The following is a 24,590-nucleotide window of genomic DNA, read 5'->3' on the forward strand; positions in this document are numbered from 1 at the left end:
CAAGAAAAAGAAATGGGCGTGGGCAGGACATGTAATGAGGAGGGAAGATAACCGATGGTCATTAAGGGTTACGGACTGGATCCCAAGGGAAGGGAAGCGTAGCAGGGGGCGGCAGAAAGTTAGGTGGGCGGATGAGATTAAGAAGTTTGCAGGGACGGCATGGCCACAATTAGTACATGACCGGAGTTGTTGGAGAAGTATGGGAGAGGCCTTTGCCCTGCAGTGGGCGCAACCAGGCTGATGATGATGATGATGATGTGCATCCTTGAAATAACATAGGCTATTTCATGCCATATTTGAAAGCACTACATGTGAGATTTGCCTTACCTGAAGTAACCAGTACACACGCTAAGGATAGTATAGAAAATTACTGGTTACTTCAAATACTCAAATAGAAATGCAAGCCATCTTAAGAATCCATGCTTTCGGAACTTTTTAATTAAGATAAAGTTCACTTTATGACCTTATTTTGTGATCTCATGTCTGCACTACTGCTACATCACACTATATTGCTGCCCTCATTTAGCTGCCACACCATATTGATATGGCATACTTCCTTGCTCCAAATTATATAATTGTGCAGGATAGGTGGGAAAATGATGGTTGGAAATGTCATTTCAGGTCGAACAGACTGCAGAGTACCATCATTGACCAATATACACCCAAATTGTCTTTACTGATTTCAGTGTAACCTTGCAGACCCCATGTTCTACAAACTGTATTACAAAAAAAATTTAAGGTGAGGTTATCATAGGGGATATTAAACCAAAATAAGCAGAATCACCAGAACTTTTTCTGGTGATATGAATAAAGCGGGTGCAGACAGAATGAACACAAGCAGGTCGCAAATTTTATGACTGACAATCTCACTCTTGCTGCAGGAGCTGGAAAAGCACTGGATTGACATAAAAAATGAAGCACTTTCTCTAATGACTGACAGAGGTTTTAAACCAGAAGCTGAGAACCTGAGGGACTCTGGAGATTGGAAGCAGTTTGAAATTTTTGCAAGAGGCAAGTACATCTAGGCATTCGGTGCTATGTGCATTCACTAGAAGATGGCTGTATTATCTACTCTTCTTTTTTTTTTTGCTGACTCGAATCATGTGAAACTGAAAATAATGAACCATTTTAAAGCAGACCCAGCTGTAAAAACAAATCCCTTCATTGTCATTTCATTTGGTTTTCGTTTTACTGCATCGGTTTTATTGCTATACGTATTGAAATGCATCCACTGTATAATGCCACCATTGCGTGAAATTTTAATGCTACGGAGCCAGCAGTTTAGCTATTAGAGTCATGTAGTACACTTTATTCTCCTGTTTCCAACATTCTGTACTTGTCTCGAACAGTATTTGTGCTGCAGTTGTGGTTGTGTCACATTAATACATGCAACTTCTGGGTGTTAAAAAATTTTAATTCCTGATTACATGCAAGCCCCAAGTTGAACTTGCCTCATACCATGGTTCTCGTTCATGCTAAAGATTTAGCAGTGGTCATAAATTAGCATAAATTAAGACCAACTTTTCTACCGGCCACTGTTTTATGTGAAAACCAAACTGTAGCCAACATATAATTATGTCATTGGTGGCAGTGATGCACTCGGGCCAGGAAGCCAGCACGGTAGCATTGGCCGGCTGTCTCTCTGCCATTGTGCATCTTGCCGTTACGGAGGTGTATGCTAGTGTGGGAAAACTGCCATGTCAGCAACGAGTGTCCAGAAAATGGCAGACAGGAAAATGCTGTGCTATGGGGCTGTACATTTGCCATGTAAACTTGTTTATCTGTTTTTATTTATTTTAATTATAATGTAGTTATCATTTTTGTGATCGCCTGTGGGCTACACGGTGGTATATGCGAAGTTCCACAACCATCATCATCACCATCATCCTGTTTTATGTCCACTGCAGGACGAAGGCCTCTCCCTGCGATCTCCAATTAACCCAGTCCTGCACCAAGTGATTCCAACTAGCGCTTGCAAATTTCCTAATTTCATCGCCCCACCTTGTCTGCTGTCGTCCTCGACTGCGTTTCCTTTCCCTTGGAACCCATTCTGTAACCCTAATGGTCCAACGGTTATCTAACCGGCGCATTACATGACCTGCCCAGCTCCATTTTTTTCTCTTATTGTCAATTAGAATTTCGGCTATACTTATTTGCTCTCTGATCCAAACAGCTCTCTTTCTGTCTCTTAACGTTATGCCTAGCAATCTTCGTTTCATAGGTCTTTGCGCGGTCTTTAACTTGTTCTCAAGCTTCTTTGTAAGTCTCCAAGTCTCTGCCCCATATGTCAGCACTGGTAAAATGCACTGATTGTACACCTTCCTTTTCAATGATAATGGTAAGCTTCCAGTCAGGAGCTGACAATATTTGCCGTAGCAACCCAACCCATTTTTATTCTTCTATGAATTTCCTTCTCATGCATGTGAACCTGTGAATTAATCACAGGTTCCCTGTGATTAATTGACCTAGGTAAACATACTACTTCACTGACTCTAGAGGCTGACTGGGGATCTTGAAGTTTTGTTCCCTTGCCCGGCTATTCATCATTACCTTTGTCTTCTGCATATTAATCTTCAACCCCACTCTCACACTCGAAGAACAACAATCATTTGTTGTTCTTCGTCTGCATTGTTGCTGAATAGAGAAATGTCATCGGCAAACCGAAGGTTGCTGAGATATTTGCCGTCGATCCCTACTCCTAAGCCTTCCCAGTTTAATAGCTTGAATACTTCTTCCAAGCACACAGTGAATAGGATTGGATAGATTGTGTCTCCCTGTCTGACCCCTTTCTTTATAAGTATCTTCCTGCTTTTCTTGTGTAGAATTAATATAGCTGTGGAACCTCTGTAGATATTTTCCAAGGTATATACTTAAGTAGTCTATAGTACTTGACCACGTAATGCCTCTATGACTGCTGGTATTTCTACTGAATCAAATGCCTTTTCGTAATCTATCAAAGCCATATAAACCTCTTTATCGGGCAAGGAGGATAGGGCACGCGGAGAGCCTTTCCTCCTCTCTGGCTTGGGTGATCCGGCACAGCGCTGCTTGAAAGTATTGTTGCCACGTGCTGCAGAACGATTTCGAGATGTTTTAAATCGTACTTTGTGAAATTTACACCATATCCGTTCATATAAGGTCGTCGGGGAAGCTTTTCGTTGTATCGGTAACTACAGTAGGCGGAAATATGTCTTGGGGGCGCAAAAATGTTATACGCTTTATCAGCCACGGTGTATGCACATTATCAGTCACGGTGTGTGTACGTCTTGTGAACTATTTTGCTTACATCGATTTTAATTCAACAAAGAAAACCGGTGTCTCTGTATTACCAGCATTAAATGACAAATCAGCTCACTGTCTGATTGCTTGGCGTAGGGAGTAAAACAAAGCATAAGAGCGCATGCTCGTGCAAGGCCAACCTAAGACTACCATGAAACATCTAAGCGGCTGGCGCTATCAAATATTTGTGATGCACCGGCATTGTTCTCGCGCATTTCAAGTCTAGTAGGCTTGAAATTACTATATGTCTACGCTAGCCTTCCTGCATGAGGCCAATGGTGCTGCTCAACACAGCGATCACTGCATTTGGTGAACCAGCACAATACAAATGTAAGCTGTGCGCTTCAGCATTGCCTTTTTGGCCTGTATACAGCCATAATATATGAGAGGGATCGCATAAAAAGAATGCGATGGCTATTTTTGAGGACAAAATTTCCGTAATACGTGTGAGTGCGCTGTAGAGAATGAAACGAACGCAACTGAAAAAAAAAAAATTCAGTTATCATCCTCTTTCTCGAAAAAGCAAGAGAAAACGGGCTAATGCCACAATACGACCTCGCGTAGTCACACCACACAACGGTTATGGATATATAACCACTGATGCCCTATGCTTGGACCGTGTGGTATATAGAACAATGATATCTGTAATCGAGCACCTACCACTGCTTAGGACGCTCGCACAGTTGGTAAACACCCTTGCTTAAGCTTGTCCCTTTGCTTGATTAAGCTTGTCCCTTTGCTGGACAAGCTTAATTCAGATTGTAAGGTATGCTGCTATTACTTGCCAAAACTATTTTATTCACGGGTGGAAACCTCATCCATCGAGCCAAGTAGTCACGTAATGTAACCTGCAGAGAACGGTTTGAACGCTTGTCAAAGTATAACATCACAGCTCTTATCGTAGCAGAATGGTACCCACACTGTTACGATCGTCGCGTATGTTTCATGGCTCCTAAACCGCAGCTTAGAAATAGAGGATAATACTGGAATAAGGTCACATTAGTGAATGGAACATTCAGAAATATACAGTTGATCTCCAAGGCTGATTGTAGGCTCAAATATGCGTGCACACATCGCGCTGCGTGTTTCGTCCACCTCAACGCCAGCAGAAACTCCGGCCATGACGCCGTAAACCACTCCAGCACGTCTAACAGAATTGTTTACCACGTAGAAGACACACCTCATACTAAATTGACCGCACGACTGCGAAAACAAACGCCAGAAACTACTGCCAAGCGTATACCTGCCATGCAAAACACCGCTTTCACCCAAGCCAGTATGGCACTGCTCATAGGCGGCGCCACTGCATTCACAATACGAAAAAACGGTGTATAGACACGCTTATTGTACTCTGCGGATTTCTCAATAACCTGATTAATGACATGGATGTGATCCACTGTAGAGTATCACTTCCTGAAGCCAGCCTGTTCCCTTGGCTGACTAAAGTCCAGTGTTGCCCTTATTCTATTGGAGATTATTTTGGTAAATATATTATCTTATACTGGGAGCATAGAGTTTCATATTACTGTAACTAGAGGGAAATCGGGCGCTGCGATCGTTCAACCATCATGGGAATGATGGGAAGTACAGGCTACGGATTGGTATTCTGTTGACTGGCAAACTAGTCTACTGGTATTTTTTGGCAGTTTTGTTTTCGCTCCAAGAGCAATTGCTATAATCCGCAGTGGGATGGTGCAGCGCAATTTCTCCCTGCCTTTGTTATGTTGCTCGAAGTGGCAATGGCGCACTGGGCCAGCGGCTGGGCCAATGTTTGTGTCGCGGTGTGATGTCAACGCCTTGATGAAAAAGCGACGGCATCGTAAACTTTAAAAGAATGTGTTTTGGCCGTTTTGACCTTGGTTTGTTAAGTGTGTTAGGTTGGTGCTGTAGTGTTACGGAAATTATGAAACTTCAGAAGAGCAAAAAGAAGGCACTACTGATACAAGACAGACACCTCTACTTCTAGTGGCTTGACAATCAAATTTGATTGAGGGCTTCGTTATGCATTGCTCGTTTATGTGCTCATTGAAATGTGTGTTCCAGGACATTTGAGAACACAAACTTACTTGTGGTAAGAAAGGTTGCTGCTTCCTGGCTGTAGTCTGCTGTAGCAAAACGGGCAAGTGCAAAGCCACGCTGTAACAGCTGCTGGTGCACGCTTCGAAAGTATGCTTCATTATATAAAATATGATGAAGCATACTCGTAGGAGGCCACAAGCGTCCTAGCTGGCAGTGCAGCAGGTGTGCTTAATTAAAAGTACTTGAAGGCGTTCAGCAATTGTGACAGCCGATGCAGCCTTTCGAAAGAGGGAGAGAGTTCGCAAGTGCCTGTCGTTTGCGAGAAAAGTCTCACGTTTGCAGCGAGCAGGCGTCGTAGCAGATGACACTTGTAGCATTCCTGTCAAAGGTGCAACACATTCTCCCACTACAAAATTTTTATTCCCACAAATACTTGATGAGTATATTTATATAAGTACATGCACGGTTGTTATTGCTGTTGTAAAAATAAATCAGTTATTCTCTGGCGCTAAATCGGGAACAGAATTGCAGAAGAATACATACCCTCGTAGTAAGAATTCGATGCCAAACGATCGATCGATTGGTTAGTTGAAATTCACCCCCACTGTCGGCGTCCGAGACGCACCGTCAGAGACGGTCTGCACAGGTGGCTCAATGGGTGACTTAGGTTCGAAGGACAAAGCCGCTGCAGTAACGAAGGAACAACAACTTGTATTTACAGATAAAATTACAAAGTTCGGTTACAAGATTGCATAGTTTCAACAGTACATCGGTTACAAATAGCTACACTGGTTTGGACCACATAGGGCGACCCTATTTCGGCAGAGCCGATGGTGCTTAGCACCGAAGCCAGGTCCAGAACTCCCCATCGGAGCGCTGCGGCCGCGTTTTGTAGACGCAACGCTCCGCCCACAATCTTTGCTGGCGAATTGCCGCCGGGTTGCGTCTCAACTGGACAATCCGTTCACCAATCACTGCGTTCAGCAGAACTTGCGTGCGTGATTGGCCAGTCGAACAACCATCAATCTAAGAACATCTTTTTTAGTACAGTTCAGAGCGTAGAATACTCACCCGAAATACACAATATACAACAACAAAGGGGTGAGGGTCACGCCAGCTGTACACATCGCAAGTTCCCAGCAACGGCTCACGAGCACAGCCGGCGCAACATGCACTGACCAACAAAATACATTCACAAAACCCAAAAGCCTGGGAACGTCGGGACCATGTTTTCCAGTGCTCGAACACGTGCGCGACGCGACCGGATTCCAAGAACCCGCAGGCCATGCGGCGCCTTAAACAAGCAATTGTTTGCAAGCCAAACTGTCACAGAGGAGCCCGGGATAATTGTCCACCCACCGAGGTCGGCCTCGTGTCCGGGCCGTAAGCCGAAGAAGACGTTCCCACGGCGCCTCGGAACCGAGACAAAACCGCAGGCTCTTTTGCGGCTCAAAGAATCCCTACGACGGTCAGCGCGCGGTGCAAAGCCAAAAAAAAGTAATGAGGCTGGCGCGCCTGCTTGAGGCCGCGCGATCTCCGTTGCCTGCGGCCAGACCCGAACCAAGCACTCTTCAAGGGCACCAATGAGAGCACCGCGGAAGTCAAACGCGCCCGCCCGTTACGGCGTTTGACGCCCAGTCGGGGAGACCCCAGCTGGGAAGGAGTTTACCCCCGCTAGCCGGTTGCGCACAAGGAAAACGCCTGTGGAGATTCCCAGGAAGCGCAATGCGACGGGCGTCCGAAGCTCCCTTTTTTACTGTGATGCGCGATCGCTAATGTGGCGCTGGTGGTCCTCTCCGCTCCCCGAACTGTGCGGCCGCCATGGGTGCCGACAGCGTGGTTACTCTGTTTGCTTGCAAGGCCCCGCTCTGTGTCAACCGTTGACAGCCATTACTTAAGTGTGCAAACAATCTCGTCGAGACACATGCCCCCTGCCCATATGGCCCGTGCCGTCCTTTTGGGTTTGTTTTGCAGCCGCCCGTAGCGGGGCTTACACTCGTGTGCCCTTGTAGTAAACCATGCTTCATTCACAAAGTCATACAAAGTTTATGTAATGTGTTGTGCATTATATAAGATACCGCAGAAATAAAATTTGATTTTACGGGGTAATAGTTGAGGATAGCTTCGTTTACTACACCGCAACGCATGCAAAGGCTGCTAGTCTAAAGATCGAAGTCAATCCGAAGCCTGTACCTGCCATCATTTTCATGTAGGTTGAGGCAACACTCAGGAGAGCCCCCATAGACACTAGCACCACATTTCCCTCTAGGGTGCTTATTTAGAAACTCTATGACTGGGAGTAAGCTAATGGGCCTATAATTTTTCAATTCTTTAAAGTCTCCCTTTTTGTGGATTAGTATAATGTTTGCATTCTTCCAGTTTTCTGGGACCCTTGCATTTGACAGACACTTCGTATAAAGAGCCACCAGTTTTCCAAGCATCATGTCTCCTCCATCTTCAATTAAACTGTCTGTTATCCCATCTTCTCCTGCCACTCTTCCTCATTTCATGTCTTGCAAGGCCCTTCTGACCTCATTGCTATATATAGGAAGAGTTTCTGTATCCTGTTCATTACTGTTTCTAATTGAGGTATCCTGACAAGTCAGTATATAATTATTCCACTGCTTTTACTATATCTTATAGATTGCTGATGATATTACCCTGCTTATCTTTCAGTGCATACACCTTGGTTTGTCCTATGCCAGGTTTCCTTCTCACTGATTTCAGACCACAACCTTGATGGAACGGACTTCCAATATAACAGACCTCTTTGCTGGAATATCACAGTCGTAGTGACTGTTGACTGTACCACGGCAGCTGGATTAAAAAAAAAAAAAGGTGCAGCCTGCCACGTCGGGCGGGCTGCAATGGGAGCGACAGTGGCAGCCGTAGTTGCATTCTCGGCCACTTGGCTGGGCCGAACAGTGCTAGTTGCGGGAGACAGGACTCGTTGGGCGACGGCGTTCCAAGCGCATTCCTGGCACATTTTATATGCCTATCCAAGACAAACAGTCCCGGCTGGTGGCGCTGCAGCGGAGGACAGCATTTTCAATGCACGCAACAGGCCGCACTTTTTTTTGTATCCAGTGCCCGTGACTGTACTTACAAGGCACCACATCGGATACACATGCATGTTGACACTGAAAACAGTATATACTCATACTGGCATGAGAAAACAGTATATACTCAACCAAAAACGTTGTCTCGCCTTTCAGGTAAAAAAATTGAGAGGAACTGCAGATTGGCTCCTAAAACATGTGCACTCATAGGCCAGATACCAGACGCTGCCGGCTGCAAGAGAGGACAGGTAAGTTATGTGCTTCCCCCAAATGTATCGGCCGGGAGGAACACCATGATGGCAGAACTTGCAACTGAAAGTAAAACTGAGCTTGGAACCTTAGGGTCTACTGGCAAAACATTTTTAATTATATTTTTCTCTTTAAAGTAGTACATAATCACCTCTCAATAATGACAGTACAAAATCTGCATATACGCAGTAGTTCATATATAGCAGAATTTTCTCATTTCTTGAAGACTAGAACCTATGTACAATAGAACCTCATTCATACATTAAAAAAAAAAAACACGAGAAAACATGTACTACATAAAAAAATGTACAAGCTGAAGTAGCTAAAAAATTTTACATACTCAACTCTTGTTGACATCTACGTAATGTGAAGCGTTGTGCAGATCGTTGCGGCATGTGACACCGAAGCACGTCGAGCTAGTGGTGCTGCGGCGACCCGATAGGCATTTTGTTGTTTTCCCATTGTGTGGTGTTTTAGGATGGCGACGGGAAACCAAAGCGAAATAGAGCTGGTGGGCTATGCCAGATGCAGCCGAAGAGAAACGTGATGGTCACATTACGCCGCCTGCAACAGGGAGTGGCGGCGCGTTTGGATTATCGCCGACTAAAAGCATGCAGTATGCTACCAATGGCACTACACACCACGCACTGTAAACAGATAGGTGAAAATGCTTATCGCAGCAGATTTGGCAGCGATAGCTGTGAATGCGGCGCGTGACGACGCGGGAAGAAATTTGCTGGTACCGGAACAAGAAACTGTTCATGCCGTTGTTCTCAAGTGAGACAGGTGGCTTTATACTGTTCTATATTGTCTGCACCTCACGTCTTTCCTTGTTTACACGGGATTTAGCGGCCAGAAAATGTATCATACGATCACAGTTTGGCAATGTACTGCAGATTGGTGCCGAAATACAGTGTTTTCCAGGAACGTATGTACCGGTAAAAAATTAGCGTAAATCTATTGGGTCATTTTTTGTGTTCTCGATTGCAAACGTTGGCGCCGGGAAAACGTACGTAACGGAAATGTATCAATGAGGTTCTGCTGTAGTTGATGGCAGTACAACGCCACAAACTGAATAGAAGTTCATGAGCTCTTTTTTTATTCAGTGCAATCTACTGTGCAAAAACTGAGAACAGGAAATGTACAGTGACCTGCATTATTATCCTAACAAACTTCAAAGAAGATGTGGTAAATGCCACTGTTTTGCCTTCAATCATATTCAACAAGGTCACAATGCTTGGTCTGCATCACTCAACAAAACAGATAGCATCATTCTTTGCCTGGTTCATCTGAGCTTTTACGTGGTGGTAGTTAGTGGAATCTTTCCACATCTCTGCAGCAGCTTCTCTTCCCTGATGACAAGATGCCCATGTGATGCTTTCCCCTCTTCCCTCTCGCCATTTTTTAGAGCGCAGCTCTTAAGCACCCACTCCTGTGTTGCATCGGCGTTCCTCGGCGGCGGCATTATACCTCGTAACAAAGCAAACTAGCACAGGTGAAAGATTCAAGAGTACACAGGGCACAGCAATAAATGAAAGAAGAGCACACAAGGATGAAAGTGGAGGAAGAAGCTACAGGGAAAGCATGAGGAGGGAAGTGGAGGAGGAGCAGAGGGGAAACGGCCTGCACATGTGATGAGTTGCCAGAGGCGACGGCATGTGTGCAATCTTATGTGCGCTTCCGAGGGGGGCCAGGGTGCCGTGAGGTGGGGAGGGCTACGCTCGTCCGTGGCATCAGTGGATGAGATGAGTCAGCGGTACCAGCATGTGTGACGTGTATCACTGCTTCTGCAAGGGGCAATGGCGAACGGCTACGAGTAAGGCTCAATGTGATGCTCCCTTGGGTGTTGTCGCCGCTGACACTGGTGGCACGATTTCCCCACGACGAAGGGCCACTCTTCTCATAGGTGGAAAGAAAGCGTGAGAAGAAAAGTGTAGTGCCACGCAAGAGGGGTTGGGCAGCGACGATGGCTACAATATAGCGCCAGAGTACCGTGTGTCCTTTGTAGGGAAACAAAGTGCGATACTCACAGCATTCTCTTCCTAACATAAACCATGTACCCTATAATCATAATACTGACACGTGTACTTGTTTATCTTTATCAGGTGACCATGTTTCACTGTCTAACAAATGTTATCACTCAGCGCAGGACATGCCTGCATGTAGTATTGGAAGTTTCTTTAATGTTATCAATGATTCTATCCGCTGTCTGTTGTGAGTGAACCTTGCATAATCTGATCGCATGTATGCGCAACGCGAATTGTGTAGAAATTTCTGGAAGACACGGGGGCACCAGCAATTACTCTGGAACCTTCGATGGCTCGTGTATAAAAGCTGGTGCGCTTCACCAGTGGTCAGATTTTCACCGATCGCCGACAGTGTTCGCCGCTGTCATTGTGCTTTGAGTGTAGCCTGTTATTCTGGGCACAGGTTTACCCAATAAAGAGTTCGTTTTGCCATTCACAGTCTTGTTACTGTGTTCTTGACCATCACTACCACGTGACATCTGATATGCTGTGCATTCATGTATCGGATGCCCCTCACTAGCCGTGATCAAAGCCCGGACTGCGAAGAAAACACCAACATTGTTCTGGTCCATCGAGCAAGCCGCATGCTATAAAACACCTGCCCCCGGTACCTGGACCTCTACCATGGAAACGCCTGCCCCTGGAACATGGACTTCTACCTGAGACAACCAAGAAGATCGTGGGCAGGTCTACAACCACAATGGCAGTCCCAGTGTCCCCAGGCATGGTGCTGCAACAGCCCAGGGAGCCACCGGCCTTTTGTGGATCACCATTTCAAGACCCAGATAACTGGCTGGAAACATACAAAAGGGTTGCTGCATTCAACAACTAGAACTCCAACGACATGCTGCGGCATGTGTACTTCGCCTTGAAAGGCGCCGCCAGGACGTGGTTTGAGAACCAAGAATCAACCCTGACTACATTGGACCTGTTCCGCGATGGCTTCCTGCAGACCTTTACGAGCGTCCTGTGCAAAGAGCGAGCCCAAGCTCTGCTGAAAACCCGCATGCAGCTGCCAAACAAGAACATCGCAATCTTTGCAGAGGAAATGACTCGCCTCTTCCGCTACGATGATGCCGACATGTCTGAAGAAAAGAAAGTTCGGTTCTTGATGCGGGGTGTGAAAGCACAACTATTCGCCGGATTGATATGCAACCCACCCAAGACTGTCGCTGAAATTGTTTCGGAGACCACAACGATCGAGAAGGCATGTGAAATGCGTACCAGGCAGTACAACTGGCCTGTACTGACAACAAACTCCGTGAAAGCTCAAGCGCTACACGCCGATGACCCGCACAAGATGATCAGAGCGGTCGTACGGGAAGAGCATCAGAATTTGTGCCCAAGGTCACTGCCCTAGGTGGCCTCGATCACTGACGTAGTTAAAGAAGAGCTTCAGCGGTCACTAGAAGTACCAGAAGTTACAGCATCGCTGCAACCCCAGCCGGAAGCGAACACCTACGCCGCCGCCGCCCATTGTCAAGGTCCGCTTCAGCGACCATGGTGCCAGGGCCCTGTAACGCCTTAATGCCATCGTCCACCGCCATTGCCTAGCGCAGCTACCTGAGGAAGACGGACATTTGGCGTACCCCCGACCACCGCCCGCTCTGCTATCACTACAGGGAAACCGGACATGTCTACCGCCGGTGCCCATACCGCGACTTAGAACTACAAGGGTTCGCCGTGAACGCGCCCCACCCACAGCAAGGGGAACAGCCACGTGATATTGCTGACTACCTCGCCGTCACTCAGTGGAACCCTCAATGACCATCCGATTCGCCGTCACCAGGAGGCTACCTGTCGCCGCAGCGCCGACCATGTACTGGAAAACTAAAAGCAGCAATCGATGCAGGTGCGGTTGCTGTTCGTCGATATGATGAAGATCCTCTGGTGATGATGAAGATGCTGAAGAAACTCGATAACATAACGACACGCCGCCATCTGACGAAGCCTGGAAGCAAAGAATGCACCGACCGAAGACCTGACGGCACAACGTACCAGGCACATTTCAACGCGACGCAGCCATGGTTCGATGCCAAGACTTAACTGCAACGCAAGACAAAGAACCACCGACCTCGACCTGCTTCTCGACGGCCACGCAGTCACCACATTAGTAGATGCTGGAGCCAGGTACTCCATCATGAGTGGACCCATCGCTGCCCAGTGGAAGAAAGTTAAGACTGCATGGGAAGATCCTCAAATCCAGACAGCTGGATGACACCTGATAACACCGACTGAAAGCTTCGTGGCCAGAATCAGTGTTGACCACACCTACCCTGCTACCTTCGTTATCCTCCAACAGTGTTCACGGGTCGTCGTTTTCAGCATGGATTTCCTGAACCAACATGGCGCATTCATCGACCTGAAGTTAAGTCGATAATTCTGTCGGAAGATCAAGCAATACAGCCAGAGAGCGATCATACTCACCACGTCTTGAGTGTGCTCGAAGATCAAGTAATCATTCTGCCTCGCTCCAGCATTGTTATTTCTGTCAGCATCGAAACACCCGCAGACGTAGAAAGTGTCATCGAGGGCAACCTACGTCTACTGCTCGATCGTGATATTTGCGTCACAAGAGGGATCGCTCAACTGCACGAAGGGAAAGTGGAAGTGATGCTTACCAACTTCAGCCAGGAGTTCAAACACATCAGCAAGGGCACGATGATTGCATACATCGAGCAAATTGTGGAAACCAGCACTGCGTTTGTCCTCTCGGATTCTGTCGCATCTACCTCGACGACCATAGTTCCCTAACCAGACTTCGACATAAATCCAAGTTTCCCCATGAGTAAGCACCAACAGCTCAAAAGTCTTCTCCGAAGATACAAAGACTACTTTTCAATGTCATTGAAAATTCGACAAACACCAGTTGCAAGACATCCCATAATGTCTATAATGTACATCCCATACTTATGTATGCTACGCACATGTAATTATCTGTATGTTTACTAATACATAAATAAATTGTGAAATTATGAAATTGTAATTATAATAACAGAAGAACTTGCTCGACCATTCCGCCAGAGCTATAACAGAGTTTCAATGCAAGAACATGAAGCTAGAAGGCAACAAGTCGATGAAATGCTGCAGGACGACATCATCCAGCTGTCGAAAAGCCTACGAGCATATCGTCTTCGTGAAGAAAAAGGACGGAACCTTGCGTTTCTGCGTCGATTATTCTCGACTGAACAAAATCACAAAGAAGGATGTATACCCCCCTCCCACGCATAGACGATGCATTAGATCAGCTCTGCAACACTAAGTACCTCTCGTCGATGGATTTCAAGACTGGCTACTAGCAAATAGAAATCAACGAGCGAGATCATGAGAAGATCGTCTTCATTATAACGGACGGGCTCTATGATTTCGAGGTCATGCCATTCGGATTGTACTCAGCACCTGCAAAATTTCAGCACGGGATGGGCACAGTGTTAGCAGGGTTGAAGTGGCAGACCTGTTTTGTCTACTTAGACTATGTCATCGTATACGCCAGGAATTTCAACAATCACTTTAGGCGGCTTGGGACAGTACTAGAGGCCATCAAGTCATCAGGGCTCATTCTGAAGCTGGAAAAGTGCCGCTTCACTTATGACAAGCTTCTGTTTCTGGGCCGCATCATCAGCAAATCTGGAGTCCGCCCTGATCCACAGGAGACATCTGCCATCGCTAAATTCCCACAACCCACTGACAAGAAGGCAGTGGGTAGATTCCTTGGCTTGTGTGCCTATTGCAGACGCTTCATCAAGAACTTTTCGCACATCAACGAGCCATTACCTTTTCTCACGAAATCTGATGTCAATTTCAAGTGGGTTGCGCTGCAAGCTGAAGCCTTGCAAGAGCTTAAACAGCATCTGTAGTCGCCATCAGTGCTCGCCCACTTCAACAAAGGCGCCGACACCAAAGGTAATATCCACACCGACACAAGTAGCCTAAGCCTCGGCTCCATCCTCGTCCAAATGAAAGACAAATTTGAAAGGGTCATTGCTTACGCTAGTTGGTCAATGTCGAAAGTGGAAACCAATTATGCTACAACGGAAAAGGAATGCCTTGCCATCATTTTGGGCTACCACAAAATTCTGCCCCAACCTTTATGGCAGACCTTTTAAAGTCATAAGCAACCACCACGCCTTGTGTTGGCTGGCAAATTCAAAGGACCTTTCAGGACGCCTCGCACGATGCAGTCTGAGACTCCAGGAATTTTACAGAACCATCATCTACAAAACCGGCTGGAAGCAGTCTAATGACGACTGCCTATCACGCGCCTCACTGACCTGCCGCCGCAAGACGACGAGTATGACGGCACCATCCTAGGAACAATAAGTGTGGAAGACTTTGCTGAACAGCAACAAGCAGACCCAGAGCTAAAAAACTTGGTTGCGTATTTGGAAGGTAACAGCAACATTGTCCCTAGGCCATTTAGGCAAGGATTGTCTTCATTTTACCTGCAGAACAACGTCCTCGTAAAGAACTTCTCACCAGTCCTCACCAACTACTTTCTTTTTGTTCCCTCAGCACTGCATCCAGAAGTACTGCACGCCTTACATAATCCGACTGCTGGGCACCTCGGATTCTCTCGGATGGCATCGAGGATGCAGGAAAAGTATTTTGGTTGAGTCCTTTTTAGAAATTTCGACCTATTAACGTCTACCTTCGTGCTTTGGCACAGAAAACTGTACATGCAGAAATCAGGTGTTTGTATAGGCTCTTGCATGGCACCAATATTAAGTTTTATTTTTCTTGACACGGTAGATAGTGCTGTAAACGCGAAACTTCAGGAGGGTGTATCAGTCTTCAGATATGTGGACGATTATTCGATTTTTATTGACAAATCACGTGTGTTGCACAATAATGAAAACGTTGTTTGCTTTGAAAAAGAAGGCATGGGTATAAAATTCACTTCTGAGGTGTCGAGTAACTATAGATTGCATTTTCTTGATGTGTGCATGAATTTTGGTGCAGATCATGTTTGCTGGCAGTACAATCCACGTTCTACAAAACCAGTTTTAGAGTTCTTGTTTGGGCACTAAAAAATTGTAAAGCACGGAATTGTTCTGTCATGCTTACGTGCGGCCTGGGAAAAAAGTTGTGTGCACAAGCTGAGCATGAGTTTCCAAATGCAAGTGGAACGCCTTGAGGCGGCAGGTTACCCTATGCTCCTCATCATATCAGTTTGTGAAAAGCTCATGCATATTGTAAGGCAGAAAATTGTGGGCACCGTCCTTCTGCTCAAAATGAAGCAAACACAAAATTGGCAGTTATTCCCTATGTACATAAAAATTCACACGGCCTAAAAAATGTGGCAAAGTGTTATGGCGTTGGGTGGCATTTTTTGCACCACACAGGCTTAGTCGTATTTCTTCCATTGTGCAGGGAAGGGCACAGGACATGTCATTGGGTGATAGGAAAATGCATCCAGAAACATGTTAATTGTTTTGTTGATTGTGTCTCAGAAGCAGTATACAAGATTCCCCTAAGCTGTGGTCATATGTACATTGGCCAACCAGGCTGATGTGTCAATGTACGCCTCAGAGAGCACAAAAATTCATTAAACGGCACATCATCCTCTCATCTTGCCTCACATTGTAAATCGTGTCCATGTAAACACATCTTCAAAAACACGCTCATTTTGTTCCATCACCCTAACCAAACCACATGAGAAATCTCAGAAGCCTATCATATCACTAAGAACACTGCACTGTAAGCCAACTATCCTTATTACTGCATGACAAAGAATTTAGTTTTGTTAATCAATGTTAGCACGTGCCTTGGATGTATGCTTGTTTTGTACCTTGTCTTGATATGTATCGCGCCTCCATTTTTTATACATGTATTTTTTCCATAAGTGCATTAAGTATCAGTTGTGAGTGAGTGTGTGTGGTGTGTGTTGCTTCTTTTCGTCCTGTCTGTTTATAGCTTTCAGTGTTTTTGTAACAGGAAAGGCCGTATTTACTCGAATTTAACGCGCACTACTTTTTTCGATAAACCGGGTCCGAAAATTTCGTGCGCTTTAGAATCAAGTACAACCTTAAATCTGCATTACCACATCGCCGTTGGCATTTCAAGATGGCCACCTCTTACATGCTTCGAGCCTAGCTGCCATAGCTTCCTCCATGCACTGTAGTAAGTGTGCTAAAGTCAGTCAGTCCACCGTTTGTCTTCCTGTTTTCTGTGTTTTCTCTATCAACATGGAAGTGCCGACTGCAAAGACATGCCGAATTCATCATGATGCCGTAACTGAAAGGCAAGCGATCACATGTGCAGAGCAGAGACGGACGGAAATCGGGCCGCATCATGGGCATTCAGAGTTTGCGAAACTAGCGTGCGGAACGCGCCAACAGGAGAGGCGTTCTACATCGGCGGCTGCTAAGTACAGTGCGGCCGCGCAGCCCCTATCTTGAAAGGGATCTGTGGCAGAGACAAGAGTCCACGCATCTAGGCTCACCCCGCTGTGTTCTCGTCGATTAGTCTGCGTCGAAGCGAGAGGTCGCAGAAAGGTAAATTCTCTCGCCCCTGCTGCCGTACTTCCTCACTCCAGCATTTAAAGAGGTTCCGCGATCATTGAGGGAGACGTGTTCATGCTTGTGTGCGCGTGACACCATGCTTATTAATTTAGTAGTAAGCAAATGTTTAAAAGTTCATACGGCCGATAAAACTACTATCCTTACTTTTCGTATAGCTGTCTACTAATTTGCTGTCGTAATCGATGCTTCGCCTTTCATGTGAAACTGCGACTTTTTTATTTATTGCAACTTCAGTGCGTTGGGAATAAATCTTTGTTTTTTCCAAATGCGTGAAAGTTGTATTTCTGTATGAAAGAATGAGATGCACAGTACTGTAAAGGACTTTTCTTTCTTTAAGTCATGGCAAACGAGTGCACGTTACGATCGAGGGCGCATTAGGATCGAGTTAATATGGTATTACTGGCCGTGCCTGACCGCCGATATTGCCCATTACGTCAAGACACGCCGAGACTGTCAGCAATGCAAGACACCACCGACAAGGCCAACGGGATCACTACAGACTATTGAGCCTCGTTGCCGGCCATTCCAGCAGATAGGGATGGATTTGTTGGGACCCTTTCCGACGTCAACATATGGAAATAAGTGAACCGTCGTGGCTACCAACTACCTTACTCGATAGGCCGAAACAAAAACTCTGCCTGAAGGTAGTACGGGTGAAGTTGCTAAATTCTTTGTCAAGAACACCCTGCTGCGACATGGTGCCCCAGAAGTCCTCCTCACTGATAGAGGAACGGTCTTCACTGCAGACGGCCATTTTGCAGTACAGCCAGACAAGCCACAGGAGGACAACTGCCTACCCCCCCCAGACGAATAGTCTTACGGAGTGGCTGAACAAGACCCTCGCCGACAATATTGCAGTGTACATCGATGTCAAGCACAAGATGTGGGATGCTGTCTTGCTGTACGTAACTTTCACTTACAACACAGTGGTGCAAGAAACAGCGCAGATTGGGCCGTTCAAGCTGGTTTACGGAAGGAACCCAATCACAACTCTCTACGCCATGTTGCTGAACGTCACGACAAAGAGAATCTTGACATCGCCACATATCTACAGTGCGCTGAAGAAGCCCGACAGCTCGCCCGCCTGCACAGAGAATCAGCAGAGGACCGACAGGCAGCACTACAACCTCCGACAACGATACGTGGAGTACCAGCCCGGCAACCGTGTTTGGGTTTGGACCCTAATATGTCGACGAGGTCTTAGTGACAAACTTCTGCGATGCTACTTCGGACTCAGCATGATCTTACGAATTGGCGCACTGGACTATGACGTTGTGTCAGATGGTATTTCACTATCACAGTGGCACCGCTCATGACCTGAAATAGTACATGTTGTGTGGCTTAAGCCATTCTGCAAGTGCTGACAAATTTGGGGCTCTGTTTCATTGTTACTTTTTCTTTGCTAAACGTGCTTTTGTTTTTTCACTTTCCTGTTATGTTTGTAGCATCGGGACAATGCTCCTTGAGGAGTGGGTATTGACACGTGTATTCTTTACCTTTATCGTGTGATCGCGTTTCATCGTCTAACAAATGTTATTGCTCGGCACAGCACGTGCCTGCATGCATCAGAAGTTTCTCGAATGTTATCAATGGTTCTATCCACTACCTGTTATCGCCAAACCTTGTGTAATCTGATTGCATCTACGTGCAACGCAAATTGTGTAGAACTTTCTGGAAGACATGTATGCAGCAGTGATTACTCTGGAACCTTCGATGACTCGTGTATAAAACCCGATGCGCTTGACCAGCTGATCAGATTTTCGATGATCACAGACTCTGTTCACCGTTATCGTTGTGCTTTGAGTGTAGCCTGTTTTTCTGGGAACAGGTGCACCCAATAAAGAGTTAGTCTTGCCATTCACAATTTTGCTACTATATTCTTGACCTTTACTACCACATGACAATACAAAATATTGGCGTGCAAAATGAAAATATTTATAGAGCTGTGTTCAAACTTCGCATTAAGGAGTATCATAATCATCAGCGAACTTTTTCTCTTTTACAAAGATGGTAAGCAATGATTCAGGTAAAAAAATACAAACGCAACCTGATAGTTAAATCTGAGCGACAACAAAGCGGCGGTAATCTCAAAATCTTTGTATAAATGTTGCTAGAATAAAAATACAGGTCATTGTATTGTAGTGCTCAACATGATTATCATAACATGACAACACTCTATGTGTGCCATTTGCGTTTAATGTATGCAGCATTCCTGTGTCTCTTCCCCTTGAAGAAGGTGTCTAACTTTTGTGTCTCGTTCCAGGCAAAATTTTCAGTCATGCACCCAGGCACCCACGTTTGGGCACATGTGGGGCCAACAAACTGCAGGCTTCGCTCACACCTTGGACTTGTTGTACCACCGAAAGTTCGCATCCGAGTTGCCAATGAGACAAGGTAGTATAGTGTTGCTGGTATAATTAAAACACAGTAATCCCTCATTATAACAAAAATCACTTTACTTGAAATATTGCTTTATTTGAAATGGCTTCTGCCACCGCCTAGTGGTGGCGACCCTATTGCACATGCAGTGTCAACTTAATACCACCGACGAATTAGTCTCATGCAGGCACAGAACAGGCCACAAAAGTACCAAACCCATGGCCAATGACCGCCTCGTAAAAGGCCGTACCAAGCGAGTGCCGAATTCTCCCAGCTGTTTACTGCGGAGTGACCGGAAGCTGTCAAATGCACGGGTGCAGAGTGCCTGATGCCTGAACTGTTATTCTCGGTTGACATCGCATCACTGGTGTCCCCCATGATAGAATCCACAAGAAAATAAAGTTTTCCTGACGCTTTGTGATGCCAGAAAAGTGGCCAAAAGACTGTAGGCGGACCTCTTGCATTCCATGGGATGCGCTCGATGAGCAATGTTTCACTGCTCTAAAGAGAACTTCCAGTGCTGAAACATGCCGAAAAGCGCAAAAGAAGTGTCCCTTTGATTATAAGTGCCACGTTCGATGCAAGGAGCTACGTTAACAAATCGAGAACACGACTGTGGGGAAGCCAGTTCAAAAATTTGCTCACCGCTCACCATAATTGGCCTGCACCGCAATAAAACACCGCCCCTAGCTTCGTTGCACTTTTGATAGTGCAAATTGACCGATAGCTTGCCAAAAACATAAAAAATCCAAGCGTCACAAGCGGCGAGTCAAGCTGTCAACATGGCGGGTCAGTGCAAGCTGGTGTTTCCTCGGCGATTTTCTCGAGCCAGTCATGCTCGATTCGCGCCATCTGACTTAAGACAAACAGTCTAAAAAATAAGCACAACAAACACAACCTCAGACTCGAGCCACGGCATTTGCAGTGCTTTCCAGCATGATACTCTCGTAGTCTTCCATGACCTTCGGACCCCCTCTATAAAAGCGGCCACTGCCCTCCCCTCCTCCTACCGCCTCCAGTCTGCAAGCCATTTCCACACCAGTCACTCCTCTCACTTTCCTTCATGTCAACTCCTCGCTTCCTCGCTGCCAGTTTCAACATCGCTGGTCCTCCAACGCTGCCCTCTTCCTGCCTGCCCTCTTCCGGCCTGCCCTCCCAATAGGTGTCCTTCCGTGGTTCCTGCTTCTTGGTCTCCACAACTACGATCGCCTTTCTTCCACTATACGTGAAGTCGATGCCAAGCCCTCCATTGCAACCATCACCATCACCAGCACACACTGACGAGGTAAGTGAGATGCCGTGATGACATTTTAAAGCTTCTGCCTTCTGCATCGCCCGCTGCATTCAGTCACTTTGATGCCAATGGCATGTGCGTTTGGATCCATGCTGTAGGCCATGTGATTGTGTGTTATTTGAAGTGCTTCGTTAGGTGTGCCTCGTGTGTACCTTTGTGGTCTACAGTGATAAATGGCCTCGTCAGCCTCCAGGCTAAAGTGTCTGACTTTGGAGCAGTAAGTTTTGCTGATAAAAAACATGGAAAAAGGCAGCCAGCAGAAAACTGACATCGCGAAAGAATTCTGCATACCGCCAGCTACTTTATCAACCGTACTGAAAAACAAGGAAACTGTGCTGGATGGCTTTGAAAAGAGTTTCTCGGCAAAGAGAAAGAGGAATCGCAATTCGAAATACCCCGAAGTGGAAGGTGCACTTCTATAGTGGCTGAAGAACGCCAGGAATGCAAATCTCCCCATACATGGACCTGCACTTATTGCAAAAGCCGAAGCTCTCACCCTCCAAATGGGCCATACCGATTTCAAGTGCAGCAATGGCTGGCTTGAGCAGTTCAAGAAACGACATGGCATGACCTCAAAGTAGATCGTTGGCAGAAGTGCAGCCGTGAACCTTGACAAAGACAAGGTTCACAGAAGACAAAGACATCTACAACGTAGATGAGGCTACATTTTTCTACAAGATTGTACCGAATTGAATGTTCACTGCTGCTGACGGATCCTCATCCGGAGGAAAACAGAGCAAGGAGCACGTCAACGGTGCTGTTTGGTGCCAATGCAACAGGCGAGGACAATCTTCCCTTGTTGATACTGGGGAAGGTGGAGAAGCCGCAGTATTTCCTAAATGCAACTATTCTCAAGCAATGCATTTACAGGAGTAACAAGCGAGCATAGATGACTGCTGCTATTTTTGAAGACTACGTGCACTTTCTGGATAGACGGTTCGACGTAAATAATCGCCAAGCGCTTTTCATAATTGACAATTGTTTGAGCCATGGGAAGGTCGACAACCTCAAGGCAGTCTCTGTAGAATTTTTGCCTGCAAACACAATCGCGGTACTGTAACCGATGGATCAGGGCATCAATGAGACCACCCGAAAGCTATACCGTGAGGCTCTTTTGCCGCGCATGCTCACAGCATATGACGCCCGCAAGAGGTACAACATTTATTTTCTTGTTGCGATCCATTTGTTGAACTTTTTATGGAATCAACTTGCACCTTCGAAGGTCACCAACTGCTTTGCGTGCGCCAGCTTTTTCCATGTCGTCGTCAGCGACCCCTACGATGACTACACTGACGATGACTGGACTTGCAGCAATCTGTATGAGGCTGTTAATAAAATCACTGGCCAAGAGGTAGAAGGCGACTTCGAGACATTCGGGTTGGCTGATGCTGCTGCTCCCATGGTCGCCCCAGTGATGAATGTAGAGATACTAATTGACACTGTTGGTGGCCCCGACGTGGACAAAGAGGTGGTGGACGAAGAGCCACGTCAAGTGCCAACTATGGTGCAAACAGTGGAGTACCTACGCCTTCTGTGAAATAAAGTTGAATGCATGGGCTGTGACCACGGCTCCATGCAATGCTTGGTAAAATTAAAGCAGGGGCTGCTCGCACCCGGTAAGAACTTGAAAGAGCCAATGCTCACTGCCTTTTTTGCACCTGAATAAAGTTTTGCTTCACTGAATACATTGTATTTTGACTTCCTCGCATTTGTGGCACAATTGAAGTTTGACTGCTTTAGCTTTTCTTTAGTGGTCGCTTTTAATGAATTACCACTTATAAAGAATGTTTTCGCTGCCCCGCTGACTTTGTTATAATGAGGGATTACTGTATGTTGAGATGACTTTCAGAGAGGAATTAATTTGCCATTTGTTCACATATTTGTTTACATACCATGCCTGTACTGTGTTTTGCACTCTACCAGTTGCAGTGACTCACTGGGTATGGCATACTGCTTCTTGGGTTTGATTTTATTGCCAGGATGGCAACATCCTGGTGGTGACGGAAAGTAAGAATGCTCATGTACGGGGCACTGAGTGCACTTTAAAGCGTAACAAGTGGCTGATGGTAATCTGATGCCCCAAATTTCCGCACCTCTGAAAGCCCCAATTTTGCTTCAGAACCTTTAATCCAATTAGTCAAGCATATTTCATCAATTCATGTGCACTCTTACATTATGTGCTGGAATCCACTCATACTGTTCAATTTTGTCCTCTCTTCAGGGAATGGAAAGAAGGCAATGTGCTAATGTTTGACGACTCTTTTGAGCATGAAGTTTGGCACGAAGGGGACAGCTTGCGGCTAGTGCTCATCGTTGACTTCTGGCATCCCGATTTGTCGGCCATTCAAAAAGCCAACTTGTCACCAATCTAGTCTTTATACACTTACCTCTGGCTTTTAACTCTTGTGCTTAATTTTTAAGGTGGATAAATTTGTTAGCCTTTGTTCGAACATTTCACCTGCCACTTCACAGTGTCTTTGTGTTATATGTAGCCGCTTTTGACTTATTTATTGAAACAAGTTTAGTAAGGATTCCATGCTTGTTGTTCGGTGCTCTTTGGGACTCTGCCAAAGAAAAATAAAAAGGCTGCACCTTCTCTTTTGCATGATGACAAGCTGCTCACAATTCCTTTAGTAGCTGTGCCTGGCAGCATCATAATAGTTCACTGAGCGGGATTGCATTGTCACGTGCTGCCTTGCCACATTACTGCGACACATCCACTGGGTAAGCAGAACACAGTGGCCTTAAAAGTCCTGTTTTCCTGTTGCAATCAAAGGTGTCATTTTTGTTCTCACTCCTGCTTACACAATGGCCATGGCGGCCGCATTTCGATGGGGGCGAAATGCGAAAACACCCATCTACTTAGCTTTAGGTGCACATTAATTTTTCGGAGTCCTCCACTACAGTATGCCTCATAATCAGAAAGTAGTTTTAGCACGTAAAACCTCATAATTTTTTTTCCTTGCTTACACAACTAAATATTTGGTGCCTCGAATGCCTTGCTTTCGGCTTTAAGATGTTGTTTACCCATATTTTTATGTATACAAGAGTTTCCTTTATTTGACTTGCTTCTGATAAAAAAATAATCTACATTTATTGAACTGCAGTTGCCATTTATGTGTTTTGAAGGTACAAGCTAAAAGGTAAATATCTGTACCGTGGTTACCTCTTTCTTTGTGTGCATTTTCATTACCCCATTCCACACACTCTGATGGCAAGACTTTGGCAAAAATGTAATGGCATGCAGTTTGCCTCCAAGGGACATTTACTGCAATGCATTTTCATTTCATTCTTTTTTTTCAGTTATTTACCTTAAAGACCCCACTAGGAGGTGTTACATAAGGGGTATGTTACATTACAGGTGTGCTTGTAGTGAAGCTCGCATAGTAACAGTGGTGCCAGAAAGTTAGGGGGCAAGATTTAAAGCTAGAATGAAATAAAACTTTAGCAAATTCGACGAGTCCTGGAGGATAAAAGAAAAAATATATACATATAGTCCAGTGAGAGTCGTAAAAATGTGGGGAGAAGTTTTACCTCTATAAGAAAGTGATAAAGTTCAAGTGATCAATAAAACTGTCACTAGGCAAAGTGCATGATTATGAAAGTTTTCATAAAAAAGCACTTTTTAAGTACGATGGAAAGACATGTACCTTATTAAAATTTTTGTATGTCTTAGTAGTAAGGCAACATAGGTAATATCTGACTGTTGCATAAAGAATGACTTTTTCTGCCATTGCTAATCCGCTGACTCGTTTGCACACAA

At 45.7% G+C, this 24,590-nt stretch overlaps 1 protein-coding gene across 4 annotated transcripts in view; it reads left to right on the forward strand.

Annotated features, from left to right (window-relative positions):
- Positions 1 to 23,441, forward strand: part of LOC135903996 (aspartyl/asparaginyl beta-hydroxylase-like) — a 66,934-nt gene extending 43,493 nt beyond the window's left edge. For 3 of the 4 annotated variants that reach the window (XM_065434506.2, XM_065434503.2, XM_070539232.1), the window contains 4 exons: positions 882 to 1,011; positions 8,514 to 8,605; positions 19,418 to 19,548; positions 23,049 to 23,441. In XM_065434506.2, coding sequence (XP_065290578.2) covers positions 882 to 1,011; positions 8,514 to 8,605; positions 19,418 to 19,548; positions 23,049 to 23,199 — 504 coding nt within the window. In that variant the 3' untranslated portion in view covers positions 23,200 to 23,441. Of the gene's footprint in view, positions 1 to 881; positions 1,012 to 8,513; positions 8,606 to 19,417; positions 19,549 to 20,695; positions 22,513 to 23,048 lie in introns of those variants that run through there. The other variant, XM_070539231.1, reaches the window with a different exon arrangement.
- Positions 23,442 to 24,590: the final 1,149 nt, after the last annotated feature.

The sequence above is a fragment of the Dermacentor albipictus genome, chromosome 5 (genome assembly GCF_038994185.2).
Source record: "Dermacentor albipictus isolate Rhodes 1998 colony chromosome 5, USDA_Dalb.pri_finalv2, whole genome shotgun sequence".
Classification (NCBI taxonomy): Eukaryota; Metazoa; Arthropoda; class Arachnida; order Ixodida; family Ixodidae; genus Dermacentor; species Dermacentor albipictus.